Source organism: Aquila chrysaetos, chromosome 10 (assembly GCF_900496995.4).
Source record: "Aquila chrysaetos chrysaetos chromosome 10, bAquChr1.4, whole genome shotgun sequence".
NCBI classification, from domain to species: Eukaryota; Metazoa; Chordata; class Aves; order Accipitriformes; family Accipitridae; genus Aquila; species Aquila chrysaetos.
Window position 1 is genome coordinate 19,418,820 of NC_044013.1, and position 20,892 is coordinate 19,439,711.

The 20,892-nt window shown below is 39.9% G+C and overlaps 1 protein-coding gene across 7 annotated transcripts in view; it reads right to left on the reverse strand.

Moving 5' to 3' along the window:
- Window positions 1-20,892, reverse strand: part of RHBDD1 (rhomboid domain containing 1) — a 118,341-nt gene that overhangs the window by 52,910 nt on the left and 44,539 nt on the right. For 5 of the 7 annotated variants that reach the window (XM_030029279.2, XM_041127020.1, XM_041127018.1 and 2 more), the window contains one exon: window positions 11,079-11,563. The exons of 1 other annotated variant lie outside the window; for it this stretch is intronic. Coding sequence is in view for 3 of the 6 variants with exons in the window: in XM_041127020.1 (XP_040982954.1) it covers window positions 11,529-11,563 (35 nt within the window). In the remaining 3 variants the exon portion in view is untranslated. Of the gene's footprint in view, window positions 1-11,078; window positions 11,564-16,548; window positions 16,994-20,892 lie in introns of those variants that run through there. One more of the 7 variants, XM_041127017.1, reaches the window with a different exon arrangement.

Sequence of the window (20,892 nt, forward strand, 5' to 3'; positions counted from 1 at the left end):
TGGAAAACTAGCCAGCCAGGTGGAAGAAAAAACATGAGCATTCAAACAAATACTGCTCCACATTCATACTTCACAGCTTTCTCCTCTTCTAGTTACTTCATCCAGAAGTTCCAGAGGGTACTGGAAGTTCAATTAGAAGTGATACTTCATAAATGTAAAGCAAAAAACAACTTCACATTTATCATTCTAGAATGAACATATTAAACAAACATGGTTCCTCAATATAATGTAGACAGCCTTCAGCATCTAACACCGCTTCATAGCAAATCTCACCTTGTGCTTGACCACACAGTGCTCAACTGCTTCTCAAAAGATGACAGGCCTGAAGCTTCGCAGTGTTTGAAAGTCCACATATTTTAATGTTTTCCACTGATTCAGTGAAGCAGAAATGCAAAACACTGAGACAAAATTCTAGCCAATTTCTAAACAAACATATGTAGTAAGGTACCACACTAATGAGCAACCACTGTGCATTCATTACCCCCTAGTGGTTTATAGAAAGATTTGGAATGAAGCACTCAAGCCCCAAACCGACATCACGTTCAGCTTGGCAAAGCAAAGTTTCAGTACAGAGAAAAGCAAGGTCTTTTTCAGAATTCATAGTCTTCCATGCACTGATTACAAATACCACTCCTATTGTAGACAGATGCTCCTTCTCACACAATTTAGCATGATGAAGACAGAGGTGTTTTCGTTTGAGTGGAGATTAAACTTTCTCAGAGGCAGAAAACAATTAATTCTGATGGGAATTGAAGAAATCTGTATTAGAAATGGCTACTCTGAGGCAGTTGCAACTGTAGTTGGTTAGATTTTGCATACTGTATTTTAAAAATGCTAAAGCAAATTAGTATTTCCAAACGTTTTAATTTTATTGTGCTTAAACATTTAATATGCATGTAAAGAGTTAAATACATGCAATACATGGTACCAATGTTACAGAACTTGTAGACATAGATAGATAGGTTGTATCTCTGCATATGTAACGTAAGCTTCCTGATGATGATGTGCAGAAACTGAAAATTTAAGCATCCTGCCTAAAGTGTTTTATCACTACAGTGCCTTCCAAATGAAATGCATTCCTGATCGTTTACCCTCTGTCCTACTCATTTCACTTACATAATCCAATTCAAAAATACATTTTTATAAGCTAACTGCTCATTCTGGATTTCAGGTCTGTAGATACATTTAGCAGTGAAAAAGGAACAGATAAATGTATTTTTAATACAATCAGAAGCCTCAGCTCTGAACAGCAGCAAAACAATTATCTGGATTCCTGCAACAGACATGCTGCAGTAGACACACACCTGTAACATCCCTGGCCCCCCCGTACAGGAAAACATATGTGTTTACATAAGCATATACTTAAGTGCTGTTCTGAACAGCAAAGCTTTCCAGAATCAAGGCCACTCTGACCTAAGCTCTATTTTTTTCAAAATGCCAGACAAAATCAAAGTGGGAAGTTTGACCCTTGCACACCAGATATTTTAAAGCTTTTATCAGAAGTTGCTGAATTCATTTTGTACTAATGTAAATGAAAAATCTTACCAAAACCAGTTGAGTTACATTATTAATGTTATGGCTGACTTTAGCTCTTTAAGAACATGATACACCTGTTAACTGGGCAAAAGACTACAGAATAGCCTTCTCAGATGCAGAACCGCGTACATATATACCTAGTTTAAAACATATTATTTTAAAATAAGTCAGCAAACAGGTCATTCCATACTCATTAATGTTGTACAGATTTAGGAGCCGTTCCTTAACTTGTTACATGGGTAAGGAAAACATGGATTCACAGAAGTGGCCCAACCACCAATAGCTCTTCCCTATAAGGAATAATTTGGTGAAGGACCTAACCTAATCCAACGTTCTCCACTAAGGCAAGAACATTTACCGTGTACCTGCTCAACAGCCCTTTGAAGACATTTGTTTAACCTGCTCCAAAAAGACTACAGAAGGAAATTCTGGAATATCGCTAGCCTATTAGAAAAGTTCACTATCTACATGTTTAGAAATCCTTTGCTTACATTCATTTTGCTGCAAATTAGGCCAATTTCTTCTTGTCAATGGACAAGAGATGAACTTCATGCTGTTCTCATGCAGCAGAAGACCGCTATCATATGTATACTCGATCTTCTCTTTTACTAACCCAATTGCTCTACCATTCTGAGCATGTCATATAAACAAAAATACCCAAACCATATTAAATTTCTATGGCAAACTCTTTCTCCAGTTTTCACAGATCCTGAAAGAGTAAATGGGTATCAGTATCTACGACAAGACTTAGACCCTTTAGAAAGCATGATATTCCTTTAGAAACAGTTCTACAACTGAAAGCTGAGAACTGTTAATACTTCCTTGCCCTCTGAAATCTGGTAACAAATCAGAAATTACCAATTCTATTATTTTTTTTGTACGTGGGAAACAATTAGTAGCTTATAATAAAACCATAAAATGATTCTGTCCTTCATGCCTGTGCACTCTCTCAAGAAGCCACAGTACATAAACATGAGTATCTGTTAGCCAGCTGTTTTGTTGAAGTGTGATTCACACTTATGTCATTCAGTGCTAAACAAAAATTGTTACAATTCACCAGTCACAGAATCAGAAGTGAAAATGAACTGCAACAGCCATTCCCATCACATCACAACAACAGAAAAGGCAGCTGTACCTAAACTATTTTTCAAGCCGTTCATTGAAGTTTCCCTCCGATTTGCTGTGCAGTCCTCAGACATTGTACACCTGTGAAGTTCCATGGTCTACATACAAGCAGGAGGATTAACAGTTCAACAGTTCTTTATTCTTATATTTAGCAATATATACACTTAGCATATATGGGTATCATAATTAAGGAGAGCAATGGGTAACAAAAGAAAGTTACTTTTGTCCCGCAGGCATTTCCAATCGTGTAATTATTACATAGGAGAAGCAAGTCATTTTGCCTTCATTTGTTCAGAATAACTATCTTGGACTAGCAATGCTCACAGCTGCTTTGCTCTATCATCGGCAATTAAGCTCCTTAAAATATATAAATAAAAACTAAGATGTCTGCCATAGAGACTGCTGATACAAGACTTTACCTCTATCGGGTATGCTCTCTTTCCTCTTTTTTAGCATAAGAGCTATCAAAACTGGGAACTTCTTCAGCTCGATCAAAATAGTCTCCTAGCAAGGTCCATTTTAGTGAAGAATTTCCGTCTCTCCCCAGACGCATCATCATTCCATGGACTTTTATATATATCACTAATTTAATGGACCAGTATTTAGGCTCTTTTCTCCTCATCTGTGTGTATGTGATATGACCAAACTGTATCTAACGGTACGAGTTAAATTCTCCCTTTCACTTTCAAATAAAACCAAACCAAAAACCCAAAGGCAAAACTTGTTCTCAAGTGGCCGGTCTCTTCACTGTCATCTACTACACCCTTTATAACAATGGAGTTCTTGGAGTGATGCTTAAGGGATATGTGAAAATAAACAAGGTGGCATTAGTCAAACTTTTTAAAAAGTGGACCATGAAAATTCCGGTTTTGATTTTCACCAAACAAGCAAGCAAACCTTGTCTGAAAGGTAGCCATGGAAAACAAAGCTTCAGGCAGAATGACTTCTCTGAGAAGAGGCTGGTACAGCAGAATTGAGATGGTCTCCCCAGAATGCTTCCCCTGGCACCAAGATGTCAATTTAAGGGGGGCATGACATGGTTTGATCTCGCTTACAGCCTGTATTGAGAACAGTATTTCCCCCTACACTCACCTAGCACAATCTGTCCTGCTGTGGTGTGGAACACGTATGAATAGTTTTCTCAGTATTGTAAAAGGCATTTTTCCCCCCTTAGGAGAAATGGTACTGCCAGGAAAGAAGCACACATACACAAGAAGACATATTTTGCCTGTGCTTAAAGACAAGACAGAAGAAGGAAAAGAATTTTAATAGTTAAACACACTGTTCTTTCACCGCATCTTACTTCTGGACTGCGAGAAACCCCTATTAGCAGTAATGTTAGGTCATTCAACCATTAAATTTCAAGAATGTGCCTATTAACAAGTCTGCTGATTAGGATTAATTAAGGGGGTGGAATTTCTTACATGGTACCTGATCACACAGTTTAGAGGAAGTATGAAAAATTCACAAGAAATCGCAGCTCCTGCAACAAAGGAATCAAACTTCAGATGCTAAAATATTTTATATAAAACTGCTTTTTCTTACAGAGTCCTTACCTTATGTAGAGTTAGGCAGGCACTAAACAGTGTCAGAAAATACGCAACGTGGAATACTCATCTATATAGATTGCCCTTAATTTTTGTCCCTGAAGAGACAAAGTGCAACAGAGCATATGTTAGGAATTCATCTGCCACTTACATCTACCATCATCAGTGCTCTGAAACCTAAACTGATGGGGGTTTTTTAATGGTAAAAATCCTACTAAGGAATCGTTCTGTTAATAAACTTTCCAAAATACTTTAAGTACTGGAAATTTCCAATAATCCAATTCCCAAACTTCCTCTAAATTCAAAAGAAACAAAATTAGTCCCAACATAATCAATCTGCCCTCTCAGTATCACAACTCTTTGTTTCTAACAATATGGTGGCAGCTCTGTAATTTAAAATATACACCTTATTAATGACTATAATAAAAAAGACAGTTTTAAATGTAAAAAAATATTTATTTCAATTTTATATACAAAAAAAGTCAAAACAACTGAACAATTATTGGTACTGACAGTTTTTGTGAATATTTAATGGCAAGTATTTCTAACCTCGCTTTACAAAAACAAATGCTTTTAAAACTGTAATCGTGTTTTTGATTTTACTTATTTTTTTCAACTGACTAGTGGCTAATCCTGTGGTTTTAAATAATTAAAATAACAGAGCTTAACAGCCACAGTAAGTTACAATGAAACTTTTGACCAGAGTGTTAAAAGATTAGTCTGAGAAACCAATACTACTTCCTCCTCATTTACATCTAATTACTACCCACTGAGAAAAATATGCAAACTGTATGCAGTTTTTTGATAGCTATTTTTAGTGAGCATAGAAAAGTCAGCTAAGAGTGTCTGCTATTTTATTCTATGGCTACTGAATATATAGAGAAGCAAGCAAGACGAAGACCACAACAAAAATTAGCATTCCTTATGTACTAAGTGTCTTAGAATCTGCCAGAAGACTTTGCATAATATTAACAGTGTTCTTACACTACCTGAATGAGTCTATCCACATTGCAGTTGTGTCTTTCGGCTCTCAGAACCTTGAGCCACGTATCTGGCGTAACAATATTGTGCTGCTTCTTGGCATAAAAATCAACAATAATATAAGAAGGATGGTGAAAGTGAGAATGGCACAGGAGAGAAAGAACAGCTTGTGCATTTTTCATCAAACAAAAGCTTAGTTACAACCAGAAGGTATAATCTTTAAATAAAGAACATAGTAAAAAAATTAGCTTCGGGATTTTTTTCTGTATGGAAAATAAAGGACTATGTTTTTACATTCAAACTATAACTCCATAGGCAAGTAGACTTCATAAAGCACAGACTAGTGATCACATGTACCTCAAAAGAAACCAGTGAATTGCTCATCCTAATGCTCTACTAAATTAGTGCTGAAGTGATTCCAACATGTCCTGGTTTCAGCTGGAATAAAGTTAATTTTCTTCTTAGTAGCTGGTACGGTGCTGTGTTTTGGATTTAGGATGAGAAGAATGTTGATAACACACTGATGTTTTCAGTTCTTGCTAAGCAGTGTTTATACTACGTCAAGGACTTTTCAGCTTCTCATACTGCCCTGCCAGCGGAGGCTGGAGGGGCACAAAGAAACTGGGAAGGGACACAGCCAGGACAGCTGACCCAAACCAGCCAAAGGGGTATTCCATACCATATTACGACACGCCCAGTATATAAACTGGGAGGAGTTGGTCAGGGGGCACCGCGGCTCGGGGATTGGCTGGGCATCGGTCAGCGGGTGGTGAGCAATTGTTTTGTGCATCACTTGTTATGGATGTTCTGTTATTATTTTCCCTTCCTTTTCTGTCCCATTAAACTGTCTTTATCTCAACCCACGAGTTTTACTTCCCCCCCCCGCCCTGATTCTCTCCCCCATCCCACTGGGGGAGCAGGGGGGGAGTGAGCAAGCAGCTGCATGGTGCTTAGTTGCTGGCTGGGGTTAAACCACAGCACAACAGTTCTGTGCCAAAGGCCAATTATTCTTGTGCAATCACACCTCTTCAGGACTGAAAACAGTTACAGATGAGTGTCCCCAATTTCGGAAGAATTTCTGCTATTATGAGGAAAAAAAGCCTGTGCAATGAGTAATTTTGGAGTGATACTAGAACAAAAAACCTTCAGGTTCATTAGTTAACATTACTGAATAGGCAGATATGCCACAAGCCAGACAGGCTCTGTGTGACAAGCAGTGAGTGTAGCGTCTGTCCTAAGTGACAACTGAGCTCACTGGTCTCCTATCAACTACTCTAGTGTTGGGTAGAGAAATTCTTTCTGGAAAACAAAGAATTCAAGGTAGCCTATATTTAGGCAAGATCTCCACAAGTCTGTGTGGGGGGTTGACCCTGGCTGGAGGCCAGGTGCCCACCAAAGCCACTCTATCACTCCCCCCCTCCTCAGCCGGACAGGGGAGAGAAAATATAACAAAGGCCTCGTGGGTCAAGATAAGGACAGGGAGAGATCACTCAACCAATTGCTGTCACGGGCAAAACAGACTCAACTTGGGGAAAATTAATTTAATTTATTACCAATCAAACCACAGTAGGATAAGAATGAGAAATAAAACCAAATCTTAACACACCTTCCCCCCACCTATCCCTTCTTCCTGGCACAGCTTCACTGCCAGATTCTCTACCTACCCCCGCCGAGGCGGTGCAGGGGGACAGCGAATAGGGGTTACGATCAGTTCATCACACGTTGTCTCTGCCGCTCCTTCCTCCTCAGGGACAGGACTCATCACACTCTTCCCCTGCTCCAGTGTGGGGTCCCTTCCACGGGAGACAGTCCTCCACGAACTTGTCCAACATGGGTCCTTCCCACGGGCTGCAGTTCTTCACGAACTGCCCCAGCATGGGTCCTTTCCACGGGGTGCAATGCTTCAGGAGCACACTGGTCCGGTGTGGGTCCCCCGCGGGGACACAAGTCCTGCCAGAAAACCTGCTCCAGCGTGGCCTCCTCTCTCCATGGGGCCGCAGGTCCTGCCAGGAGCCTGCTCCAGCGCGGGCTTCCCACGGGGTCACAGCCTCCTTCGGGCATCCCCCTGCTCCGGCGTGGGGTCCTCCCCGGGCTGCAGGTGGATATCTGCTCCACCGTGGACATCCCTGGGCTGCAGGGGGACAGCCTGCCTCACCATGGTCTTCCCCACGGGCTGCAGGGGAATCTCTGCTCCGGCGCCTGGAGCACCTCCTCCCCCTCCTTCTTCACTGACCTGGGGGTCTGCAGGGTTGTTTCTCTTACATGTTCTCACTCCTCTCTCCGGCTGCTGTTTCTATCTGTCCCAGCAACTTTTTTTCCGTCTTAAATCTGCTATCACAGAGGCGCTACCACTATCACTGATTGGCTTGGCGTTGGCCGGCGGCAGGTGCATCTTAGAGCCGGCTGGCATTGGCTCTGTCAAATACAGGGGAAGCTTCCAGCAGCTTCTCACAGAAGCCACCCCTGTAACCCCCTCCCCCACTACCAAAACCTTGACACACAAACCCAGTACAGTCTGCAAACTCTTACTGCTGCTACTGGATGTCAAATGAGATACATATAGAGAAACAGTAGAATCTCTAAAGCTGCATGAACAGCATATAGAATCATAGAATCTTTTAGGTTGGAAAAGACCTTTAAGATCATCGAGTCCAACCATCAACCATGCCCACTAAACCATGTCCTGAAGTGCCTTGTCTACACGCTTTTTGAATACCTCCAGGGATGGTGACACCACCACTTCCCTGGGCAGCCTGTTCCAATGTCTAACAACCCCTTCAGTAAAGAAATTTTTCCTAATATCCAATCTAAACCTCCCCTGGTGCACCTTGAGGCCATTTCCTCTCATTCTATCACTAGTTACTTGATAGAAGAGACAAGCACCCACCTCACTACAACCTCCTTTCAGGTAGTTGTAGAGAGCGATAAGGTCTCCCCTCAGCCTCCTCTTCTCCAGGCTAAACAGCCCCAGCTCCCTCAGCCGCTCCTCATAAGACTTGTGCTCCAGGCCCCTCACCAGCTTTGTTGCCCTTCTCTGGACATGCTCCAGCACCTCCATGTCTTTCCTGTAGTGAGGGGCCCAAAACTGAACACAGCACTCGAGGCGCAGCCTCACCAGGGCCGAGTACAGGGGGACGATCGCTTCCCTGCTCCTGCTGGCCACACTAGTTCTGATACAGGCCAGGATGCCGTTGGCCTTCTTGGCCACCTGGGCACACTGCTGGCTCATATTCAGCCGGCTGTCAACCAGCACCCCCCGGTCTTTCTCGGCTGGAAAGCTGCCAGGCAACTCTTCCCCAAGCCTGTAGTGCTGCGTGGGGTTGTTGTGACCCAAGTGCAGGACCCGGCACTTGGCCTTGTTGAACCTCATGCAGTTGGCCTCGGCCCATCGATCCAGCCTGCCCAGATCCCTCTGTAGAGCCTTCCCACCCTCAAGCAGGTCAACCCTCCCTCCCAACTTGGTGTCATCTGCGAACTTGCTGAGGGTGCACTCGATCCCCTCATCCCGATCACTGATAAAGATATTAAGCAGAACGAGGCCCAACACCGAGCCCTGGGGAACACCACTTGTGACCCGCCGCCAACTGGATTTAACTCCATTCACCACAACCCTCTGGGCTCGTCCATCCAGCCAGTTTTTTACCCAGCAAAGAGTACGCTTGTCTAAGTCACGAGCTGCCAACTTCTCAAGGAGTATGCCATGAGAGACAGCGTCAAAGGCCTTGCTGAAGTCCAGGTAGACAACATCCACAGCCTTTCCCTCATCCACTAGGCGGGTCACCTGGTCATAGAAGGAGATCAGGTTGGTCAAGCAGGACCTGCCTTTCATGAACCCATGCTGGCTGCGCCTGATCGCCTGGTTGTCCTGCACATGCCATGTGAGCGCACTCAAGATGAACCGTTCCATAATCTTCCCCGGTACCGAGGTCAAGCTGACAGGCCTGTAGTTCCCCGGATCCTCCCTCCAACCCTTCTTGTAAATGGGCGTCACACTGGCAAGCCTCCAGTCCTCTGGGACCTCCCCCGTTGACTAGGATCACTGATAGATGATGGAGAGTGGCTTCGCAAGGACCTCCGCCAGCTCCCTCAGTACTCTTGCATGGATCCCATCGGGTCCCATAGATTTGTGAGCATCCAGACAGCATAGCAGGTCACTAACTATTTCCTCCTGGATTAAGGGGGGTATATTCTGCTCTCCGTCCCTGTCTTCCAGCTCAGCGGGCAGAGTACCCTGAGGATAACTGGTCTCACTATTAAAGACTGAGGCAAAGAAGGCATTAAGTACCTCAGCCTTTTTGTCATCTCTGGTGGCAATGTTCCCCTCTGTATCCAATAAAGGATAGATATTCTCCTTGGCTCTCTTTTTATTGTTAACATATTTGTAAAAACATATTCTGTTGTCTCTTACAATAGTGGCCAGACTGACATCTAGCTGAGCTTTTGCCTTTCTAATTTCCTCTCTGCATGACCCAACAAGATCCCTGTACTCTTCCCGAGTTGCCTGCCCTTTCTTCCAGAGATGATAAACTCCCCCTTTTTTCCCCTGAGTCCCAGCAAAAGCTCCCTGTTCAGCCAGGCCGGTCATCTTCCTCAGCAGTTCGTCTTGCGGCACATGGGAATAGCCTGGTCCTGAGCCTTTAAGATTTCCTTCTTGAAGAATGTCCATCCTTCCTGGACCCCTTTGCCCTTCAGGACTGTATCCCAGGGGACTCTGTCAACCAGTGTCCTGAACAGGCCAAAGTTTGCCCTCCAGAAGACCATAGTGGTGGTTTTGCTGACCACCTGCCTTACCTCACCAAAAATTGAGAATTCTATCATTTCATGGTCTCTAAGCCCAAGACGGCCTCCAACCACCACATCTCCCACCAGTCCTTCTCTGTTTGTAAACAGTAGATCTAGCAAGGCTCCTCCCCTGGTAGGCTCACCTACCAGCTGTGTTGGGAAGTTATCTTCCACACACTCCAGAAACCTCCTAGACTGCTTGCTCTCTGCCACGTTGTACTTCCAGCAGACGTCCAGAAAGTTGAAGTCCCCCACGAGAACAAGGGCACACGATTCTGAGACTACTGCCAGCCGCTTGTAGAATGTTTCATCTGTCTCTTCAACCTGGTTGGGTGGTCTATAACAGACTCCCAGCATGATATCTGCCTTGTTGGCCTTCCCTCTCATCCTTATCCATAAACACTCAACTTTATCATCACAATCGTGGAGCTCTGTACAATCAAAACACTCCCTAACATAGAGAGCCACCCCACCACCTCTCCTTCCTTGCCTGTCCCTTCTGAAGAGCTTATAGCCATCCACTGCAGCACGCCACTCATGGAAGTCATCCCACCATGTTTCTGTGATGGCGACTAAGTCATAGCTATATATATATAGCATACACATGATACAATTTCCAAGCCTTCTTTAAAGGGGAAAATAGATGCTTTGAAAAAGTATAAGTTACTAAATAAATATATTCTTTATACGGCATATCCACCTCCCTCTCCATAAAACTCCTAACATGTTATTTCAACTCTAAAAGGAACCTTTTTATTTCAAACATAAATATTAAGAAAGGCTTTAGGAAATAGTAAGTAGTTACAACTAATTTTTATCACATACAAGCTCTAGATAAAATAGCATGTTTTAAGGAAGACTGCAACACTAAGGTGTATTAAGTAACTCCTTAGGGTAAGAATAGCTGCAACTGTTTTTTCACACAGTTTGCAAGACTGCTGAAAAGCTTAAGCATGGTCTCATATGATATAGCTGTTGTCATGAAAGCAGTCTTTTCAAGCGACATTTCACATGCCAATCCCCAAAACAATTGGTCATCATGAACACAGACAAGTTTGTAAGGAAAAATTGCATAGTTTTACAACTGTATAAAAAAAGTAATGTTTCTTCATCCATCACAGATGAAAAAAAACCCTGTTGTCTAGGAATACCAGCAGTCAAAAAGCCAAGGAATTCTTTTGTGTAGCTTCAAGAACTTAAGAAAAAAGACAGTTTGGTAAAAACATCAGTCGCCTTCCATATTTAAGGTGCATTAGGATGGAGACTGCCAAAGATCACATTTTGATTCCTGTCTCACACTTCTTATGCATGTTCCAATTTTGGGCCTCAACTCACAGAAATCCTCTGTAGTTTTGCAACTAGTACTAAAAAACTGGAAAAATATTACAGCGAATCTGCATATTACAAATAAATCTGCAAATATTTTCATAACTCTGAATAACACTTTACAATTTACATCAACACCCGTCAATTTCATTGTCTCTCAAACCTACAAAGCCTTTGCCTTCTTATTTCCTCTTCTGAATGCTGCTCAGGTGGAAACCAAAAACCATAGGGTCACTGCTCATTATTATACACTGCTCCACCAAAATCTGCAAGATACAATGAAAAACAACTGTTATTTTGTTCTGTAATACAAGAAAAATGTACATATATCCTGTAATCCAAAGCATCACAACACAAAGGAAACATGGACTCGAATGTTTCCAATTCCGATGGTTTCAGGGCAATCACAACTTCCAGCAACTGCTCTTAAAGACACTGAAATAAATTAAAGAAAAACCAAAACCTACCAAAAAAACCCCAAACAAACAAACAAAAAAACCAAACCGCAAACCACAACCAAAAGAACACCCAAACATCTAACAAGTATTAACCTGGGAGTTCACATTTTTCACAATCCCTACTTTACACAGTAAACTCCAGATTGTTAAACTACTTAAACATCCTCAGTAGTAACGTCTGGCAAAATAAGCTTTTGTTTTTGCTTTTAGTATTGCAGTCCAACACGTGCTGACCCATACCAGATGCACATACAACTCCCACCCTTAGTTGGCACCAAGCAATTTCAGAAATAAGCTACACGTGGCAGCTCCACTACAGAGAACTGTAAGCAAATTAATCTGAGCAGAAATAGTACACCAAGACCGAGGATTATCTTCCCTGGCACCCCAAGAGAAGACAAGAACAGGCTATTCCAGCAGCTCTTCAGAATTCACATTAAGTCACCACGCAAAGAAACAATTAAGAGGTTGTGGTTACACACCACCTCAACTGAAGGTCTCTGGGAAACAAAAATGAGAGACTGCCTTCTAAGCGTAGGTACAGTGTTAAGGATAAGCAAATTAGCTTTAAAGATAACACAACAGCCTCTGTAACATGCAGTATTTTTTTAAGCTTTCACCTCAGGATCTCATTTAAATTAGCAAAAGTGAATATGGAAAACCAAAAGTAAGTATTGTACTATCATGGTCATTTTCAAGATGAATTTCAAGTACAGCTGTATCCTGTATCAGAAATTGTTTGTAACAAACACATTAGGCCTGTTTACATGACATGAAGTCAGGCAGTCCAGCTTACGAAGACCCTCTGTTAGTTTCTTATGCAATTACAATTTCAGTTTGTAGAGTACTCACCAATAAATGCACGGTTTTGTGAAAATATTAGAACATGTTCATAATTTTCCTTCTGTGCTTGCCAAAAAGTCAAACTCTTTGAAAATACTTCCAGAGATAACTATAGCTGCTCAAACTCCGATAGGCAGCAATGTTAACATAAATGTTTATAAAATAAGATGCACTATTTAAAAGGATTTTTCAAATTCATATTAACATGCAGGAAATTAATTTAATGTATATTTTAGTATTTTATCTTCAGCTTGTCCCTGTGTCTCAACTTGCTAGAGACAAATTTAACAAATATTTAATCTGTTACACTGCCTCTGAAAACGCTACGTCATTATTTGACAAATATTGTTCAAAATATTATAGAAAGCTAACATGTATTGGAAGTCAAAGAGCTTGGCACAGGTAACATTAACTGCAATGCTTCTCAATTTTATTCTTAAATCCAAGAGCAATATCCTTGTCTAAAAAAACCCTAGTTAATATAATCTGCAGCATGGGCAGAACAGTTTTCATTAACAAAAAAATATGAAGCTGAACTAAATGTTCATTTACTACATTTATTTTCCCTCATCTTACTTTGTTTCTAATACAAGAAGGTTTGTTTGAAAAGAAAAGACACATAGTTGTTTTACTGTGTCCTATTGACCACAAGCTGAGAAAAAGCACTGGCTCACAGTATTTTGTAATCCAATGAATATTCATTTAGAAATTAAAAACCCCAATAGCTTCAAATTGGAAGGCATAAATCAAGGTCGTCAGTAGACATCAGATCCTTTCATAATAGTGCAGAAATATGTCTAGACAAAAAACTTAAAAGGCCTCAGAAAGCTCAATAAATCTTTTAAAGTCAGTATTTATGAATTGGAGACACATACTGGAATACAAATGAATATATCAATATATTTATCTTATTCATCATCTGTGAGTAAGTAAAGAAATTGTTAAATAACACTGAATTCATTATAACATTCTCAACGATGTTTATGTTGTCATGGCAAGAAAATTCATGAGAAAAATCACTGTGATTTTTAATTTTTTTTTAATGGTATGTAATATCTCCGGTGAATAAATGGAAAAGAAAATCAGCAAATAAAGGGCTTTTCACGTGTTGTTTATATAATAATATAACACCAATTAAAATGCCTAGTATTTTCTTTATATTTTGACTTTTAATGGGTATACTTTAAATATAATTATTAAAAACAGCTGAAAGATATAAATTTTGATATATGAAGAATAATATAGTCAAGACCCTGATTGTACAAATGGCTGCACCATACATGGTCAAAACTACATTCTAATGCTGAAGTTTGATTTTTTATTTTTTTTTTAAATAATCATAATTGAGAAAACATTTGCATTTTTTAAAAATTCTTTTCTGTAGTGATATTGTCAAATATCAAGGTTTCTCATTAAAACATTTATTTTTCTATATAGCATCCTTGGTTAGTTTTTATTTAAGAAATCAGACACCACTTACACAGTTGAGATGAGTACTGCCAGAGTCCCCATAAAATATGCTCAACACAAATATAAATGTGCTTTAATAATCACTAGAAATCAAGAGATGTTAAAAAAAAGATGCAAAATGCTCCTTTATATGTTGACCCAAAAATAAAAGACTGACAATGCATTTTGAAAAGCTTTATGTTCAAGAAAATATATTATTTTACATCAAACAATATGGTGAGGAGTGAAGTTGTCTGGATGTGAAGGTTTAAATACAAGTATTTATGCATGTATGTGTACTTTTAAATTATCCTTTTACTCAAAATAGTTCTCTGACACATTTTTTTTTTAATTACAACAGAAATATTAATGAAATAAAACCTTTATCTAACCAAAATATTTATAAGCCACAGTGTTCAGAAATAGCAATTAGGCCACTGCTACTACTGAAACAACACCTGGACTTCCATGCAAGAAATGAACATAATCTTTTCAACACATCAGCAAAAAACTTCAAGACTAATTGATTTTAAGACTATATTTAAAGTATTTTAAAAAAACTGCAGTAACACCAGATGATAGACAAAACCAAGGGATATAGTACAAAAAAGTTAGAATAAAATACTAGGCCTTACATTGCGTATTTGTAAATTAATTTTATCGTGAACTAGAACTGTGTTCTGTGAATATGAAAGACTGAGACCCTCCACACCTTTCCCGTCACTCAAGGAGGGGTGAGGGGAGTGGGGGGGTGTTACTGAAGTTTACAGTTATAGGACTTTGGACCAAAACAAGAAAATCACTGTAATTGCAACTGGTTTAACTAAACCTGTATTAGTGTAATACAGATAAAGGTTTAATAAACTTAAACATTTTCAGCAACATGTTAAATAACTATGCTTATCATGCCTAAAATACTTACTGTAGTTAGGCATTACAGCACATCACTCTGCAACCTATAGTCCCCCATAGGCATAATGTATAATGCATTAAGCATTGGTTCAGAGGTTACCCAGCATGTCAAAATCAGAAATTTGATTAATCGCAGACACACAGTCTGAAATGAAGGTGACAGCACTGATTCTTCTCCCTTTTTAACATATTCTTTTCCCCACTATGAATGAGCAAGCATCTCAGCTGAGAAAAGTGAGAATGTTTTGCACTCAGCAGAGCAGAGTCGCACACAGCTCATCAACTTGGACTGCCAGTGCTGACACCCAGCGCGTTTGCCCATTCTCCCTTCCTGGTTTTCCTTCAGCACCTGATCTACGTCAAGATTTACATGAGGAAGTGCTTGTATAGTAACCATGACAACAATTTTGGAAAGAAGCCTGTAAAACTATTTATGCTGACACATAAGACGATTCTTACTAGTTAAAAAAAAAACACCACAGATTTGCAGATTGTTACTCAAATTTGCACCCTTTTTCTTGGATACAGAAAAATAATAACAATTGAGCAGAAGCCTTCTCAAGTCAAAAGATATAATTAACCAGGGGAATCCTTCAAGAAACCAGAGAGTTTGTTATACTCTCTTGGTTCCAGTCAAAGTTCCAAGTTTTGGAATCAAATTACAGGCATGTTCAACACAGTCATTTTAAAAATGCAGCTGCCCGATCTGATAATGCAGAAAGAAAAATGTATTTCATATGAGACTATTAGCCACACCTTATTGGCTATTGGAGACTTTGCACTGAAAATTTTGCACCCGATATTGGTTCTTCTGATTCCTAAGAAAAACTTTTGGTTTATATCTTAAGTTCTATTAACTGCTTTAATTTTTATAATTAACAAATTGCAAACAAACAACTATCTCAATTCAGAAATTCTGACACAGCAGATACTCATTGCCTATAAAGATCTTATTGAATGATATTTCTGGTTTAGAACAAGAAAACATATTCCAAATTCTATACAGAGACAGCCCATAACAAATTCAACCAACAATAAATGCAAGGAGTTAGGACCTTCTTAGTGGATATAAGATGAAAGACTTAACTCTGCAATACACATATATTTCAGTTCTGTTCCCATGCAATTCTGGGCACTATTGAATTACAACAGCTGTTAATGCCCAAAACTTCCTTAGAGACTTTATGATAGCAGAAGGAAACTTAATAAATGTTTCAATGTGCCCTACATATTCATATTTGAGGTGAAGTAAACTCTGAACTTCCATTTCATCACTGAACTGATGCTGAATAGTTCAAGTTACTTCTAACAGGTCATTTGCAAGTAAAAGATTATTTCAAATTAAGTACTACCATACTGAGTACTTTTATTGGACAATCAGGAGAACAACAGATTATTATTCTTGTTCATTCTTCAATTAAATCACATTTATTTTGTTGAAAAGCAAAATTGATGAAAACTTGAATATTAAAAAAATTTTGGCTTCTCTTGCTATACCCATTGCCCAGTATATTGGAAAAAAATAAGGCATAACCACAAAAAAAAGTCTTAAATTTTGTGTTTATTCTTCCATACGCTATGGATATTAAAAAAGCACAGGCAGCTATCACTGCTGGACAAACAGCAGGAGTTTCTACTGTGAACATTCACAGCACGCTTTATACCAAATCACAAACACGGTCAATCTCCAGAAGTGCCCTATCCACCAGAAACTAATTCTAGTCACAAAAACAAATGTTAGAAACAGAAAAGAAGCCAGCAAAGAGGCATGAGTTCATCCTACCTAGGCTTAAGCCTTATCTTTTCCAGAGTTTCACATTTGAAGCATCATTTTGAAAGATGTAATCATCTTGTAGTAAAAAGCAAAGAAGCTGGAGAGCACTACACGCCAAATTGTTTTAAGCAATACGGAGAGAGATGCTTGAGGAGCAATTTAATAGTCGAATAATAGAACTTATAACCCATGCAGATCCACAGGTTTTAGTAAAGGATGCCCAAGATGACAGCTGCAACTGGGCCACCGCTTCTCTCCTCCTTTAAGAAACAAAACAGAAGGAGAGAAGGCATACATTAGCTTGCAATATTAAATTCACACTTTCAATCGTGCACCTCAGACTCCATTATCAAGCAAGAAGGTGATTAAATCACGCGCCTTTAGACCCTCGTGCCGCACCTGGGCGGGCAGGCGGCAGGCGCCGGGCGGGAGCTGCAGCCGGGCCCCGGCCACAGCTCGCGCACGCAGCAGATGGCACCGGAGCCACGCAGGCCGCCACGGAAAGGAGGACAAGCTCCAGCCAACAAAGTATTCCGCCTTGTAAGCGGAATTAGGGTTATTTTGAAACAGATGGGCTCTAGTGAAGCTGCTGCACTGAATATTATAGAGTTGTTTATTGTCTGGCTGTTTTGAAACCCAGGGATTATTTGCCAGCATCTAGCAGTTTCTCTGTCACATCAGGTTTCATCAAAAGCAAAGCAAAGTGAAAGCCACTAGAATACATATATACTTTTTTCTTTACTAAACCAGTCCTAAATTCAGAACTCAACTTACTGCTGTATACAGTGCTTTGCAGCAGAATGTGTCCTGACAAGAACTGCATAACCAACATCTCAACCCTGAAGCTGAACAGCTAACACAGCTATCTTCTATACAAGAATCCTCTAAATTTTGCCTATCTTGTTATTAAGTAAAATTTGTCTAGTGTTTTTCTCATTTTATACATCTGCAATACAATGCTGTCACCCTTGGACATGCACAACACCCTCTTAGAGGCTTTTCACTGTAGCAGTGATGAGCTCAAGGCCGCCCGCCCCAGATCTTTTCCACACATTCTCAGCACTTCAAGTACTAAAATACAATCATGAGATGCATAATCTAGAAGAGCAGACAGGAAGAGCTGAAGAAACTAGCATCATTAGTGACAATAATTCATCACTTAGAATATTTTGGTGGAAATAGCAAGCCTCCAAATGTGGAAAAAAAGCATCAGTTTTTCCAGTATCAGTCAACACTAGGAAAAAAATTTTAAAACCAACCAAAAAACCCCAAACCCAAAGACAACTCCTGTTTCCCAAAGAAAGCACACAGGTGAAAGGACATACCCAACATCAATGGAAATAGAAGTTCTAGCTACATCAGTGTAACATAATTCAGAACTGCTCTTCTGAATATGACATGTGAACCGCCAGCCAAACTCACTGCAAATGCAAGCAGACCACTCCACAAAGCAGCACACAGATTTCACAGAAACACCGGAGACTGATCTGGCTGTGGCACAGCAAGCCTTGTTCGACACCAAAGCAAAACTTATGCAGCCAGCTGGCAGTACAAATGAGCCATCCATTTCGTCTTCACCTATACACTGCCCTCTAATCCTCAAGAACAGATGTAAGGACAATTTGAAACATGCCATCCTCTCAGTGTAATAATAATACCTGTAGAATATGTGTGAAGTCTGCATTTTTTGCTCCTCTGCATGAAATGTGGCATAAGGAAGAAAAATCAGCCGGTCATCTTACAGCTGAGCCAAACAGACAAAATCTCCACAGGGGGTTTTAGTTCTGCTTGTAGTACAAGCCACAGAAGTGTTACATCAAACATACTCACTTCATTTTTCCTCCTCTCTGAAGTAATGGCCTTAGTTTTAGGTTAGATAATACAATTTGCAGGAGACTTTCTGTAAGCTTCAGGAAGAATTTATCAAGCTACCAAACTGTGAAAGTCTGACTGGCAGAAATAGGCAATTAGGTCCTTGATAAATACCGATGCTGCTAGATAAAAGAAGGTGAGTGTAGCAAATAAGCAGCGATGGTATTACGAAGCAGCACGTCTGTATTTCTTTTTCATGCTAGCTTTAGTTGTGTTAAAGAAGAATCTAGAATATTTCAGTTGAATAGCTTACAACTTTCAGTATCACTATCTGCCCTGGCACCAGTGAATGTGGTACCCATACAAAAAAAAAAAAAAAAAAAAAAAAAAGCACACTATACAAACACTTACATACCCATACAAAAACCAAACACTTCTCATTTCCAAAAACCTCTTACTTTTGTAGAAGCTTTGTTGTAGAAGATAATCACAGACAAGCAATAAGCTCTTCTCAACACAGTGAGTACCATGCAGCCAACCAAAACGTAGAGCACCCTGATCTGGATGAAAAGACTGGTCTGTGCCAAGAGGAGAGTCCTTGACAGGTGGCTCAGATACAATCATTTCATGTCCAAGTATACACAAAGATAATCCTAGCTTTGATTTTACCATCCTTTGAAAGGTGTGAAAGACAGGAAGTCTACCTTTAGCAGAACCAAGATTCAGGTATTGTTGTAGTTCGTAGCAAAGTCATTGCAGGATTTCTCCTTCTTTTTCTTGAAACTATGTTTTCTGCAGCCAACAAACTCCTCATTCAGACTGTTAGCTTGGGTCCTCACAGATGCAGGACTGTTAGGGTAATCTCATGTAGACATCTCCATTTTATACAGCTTAATTGCTTCATTACATCTTCTTTATTATCATGTCATTTGATTACATAACAGATTGCCAGCATCTGTACCTACTGTCATTGTGAAAAGAGAAATGCTGTATTCATTGGCCTAAGAGTTCACAGATCTGGCAAGCTCTTCCAATCCTTTTTCTAGGAACTGTTTTGAGTCTAAAGACAGCTTACATAGTCACCAAAGCCAGGCTGTTTGTTCAGCCCCTTCAAACCTTTCTTCTAGGAAATACAGACAGTATAGAGCATCTGTCTCTCTACCCTTAGGTAACCTTCCTGTGGCTCCCCAAAAGAAGGTTACTTTTCTCCTCCTGAAATGAAGAGAATGGGAATATGAAAAAATGTGTGGGAAGATGTCCACATATGGAACCTCCAGTACAGACCTCCTCAATAAAAGTGCTACTGATGTCCTTTGGGGGTCCTAGAATGACATCCTTCAAGAAACAGATAAAGATTATTAAAATAGGTGTGGAAGATTTACAGTTTATTTATCAATACTACTAAGCAATAGTGGTTTGAAAATATTTGATCAGATGTCATATCAACTTCCAACACTTGCTTGGCTTTCATTTATACCAGTTTTATATAATGTATTTCTTCCATAAACAGTACAGCCCTGCTAACTATGTTATAATGCCAGGATGTAATTAAAGTTCACAAACTGCTCTTGGGCATGCTACAGATTACATAAAATGTACTACATTGCAGTCTCTGTGCTATAACACCTGATATACCTTGCTTTTTAATACAAAATACCAATGTTTAAGACGAGAGTTCTCTCAGTTTATAAACATCCAAACATATAATTTTTACGCATAATCAACCAGGTATTTTTGATGCATATGGAATTGGAAGAAGTAAACTGGAAGGCAGGGAGAAGCTAGAGTCAAATGCCCAGTGTTGCTATAGTTCTTTCATATCTTCCAGCCAATTAGTAGCCAAGTCTTAAAGTTAGTTTTACCAACTACCTTCTGATTTATTGAGTTGTACAGAGAATCCTAAGGAAAGGCAGTGCCTATGCAACATAATTTTTCCTCCTCCCATACTTTAGAAGGACTAGGAGGCTTCCAGAGAGAGCTGAAGCAAACAAAACACTCACAGCAGCCTCTTCACTGTTTTGTGTTGCACTAGAAGCCAGACAGGAACTAGAATAGATTAAAAAACTACAAAATGGCAAATCTGCTTTTATTCCCTCATCTCCTTCCCTCTGGAAAATGCAGACATGCTATACAGTCTGACAGATTTGGCTTTTAGCACTTATCATTGTCCAATTTTTTCCTACTCAGTTCCAAGTAGACTGCATTTAATAGCCTGTGCTATTGTTTCTAACACTGGCCTTTAAGTTTCTCTCAATGTATGAAAGAATTTTGTCATGCTCTGAAGCAAACTATTCTTCCTGGAACTGGTGCCAATATTCCTCATCTACAGACTTGAACATAACAAACT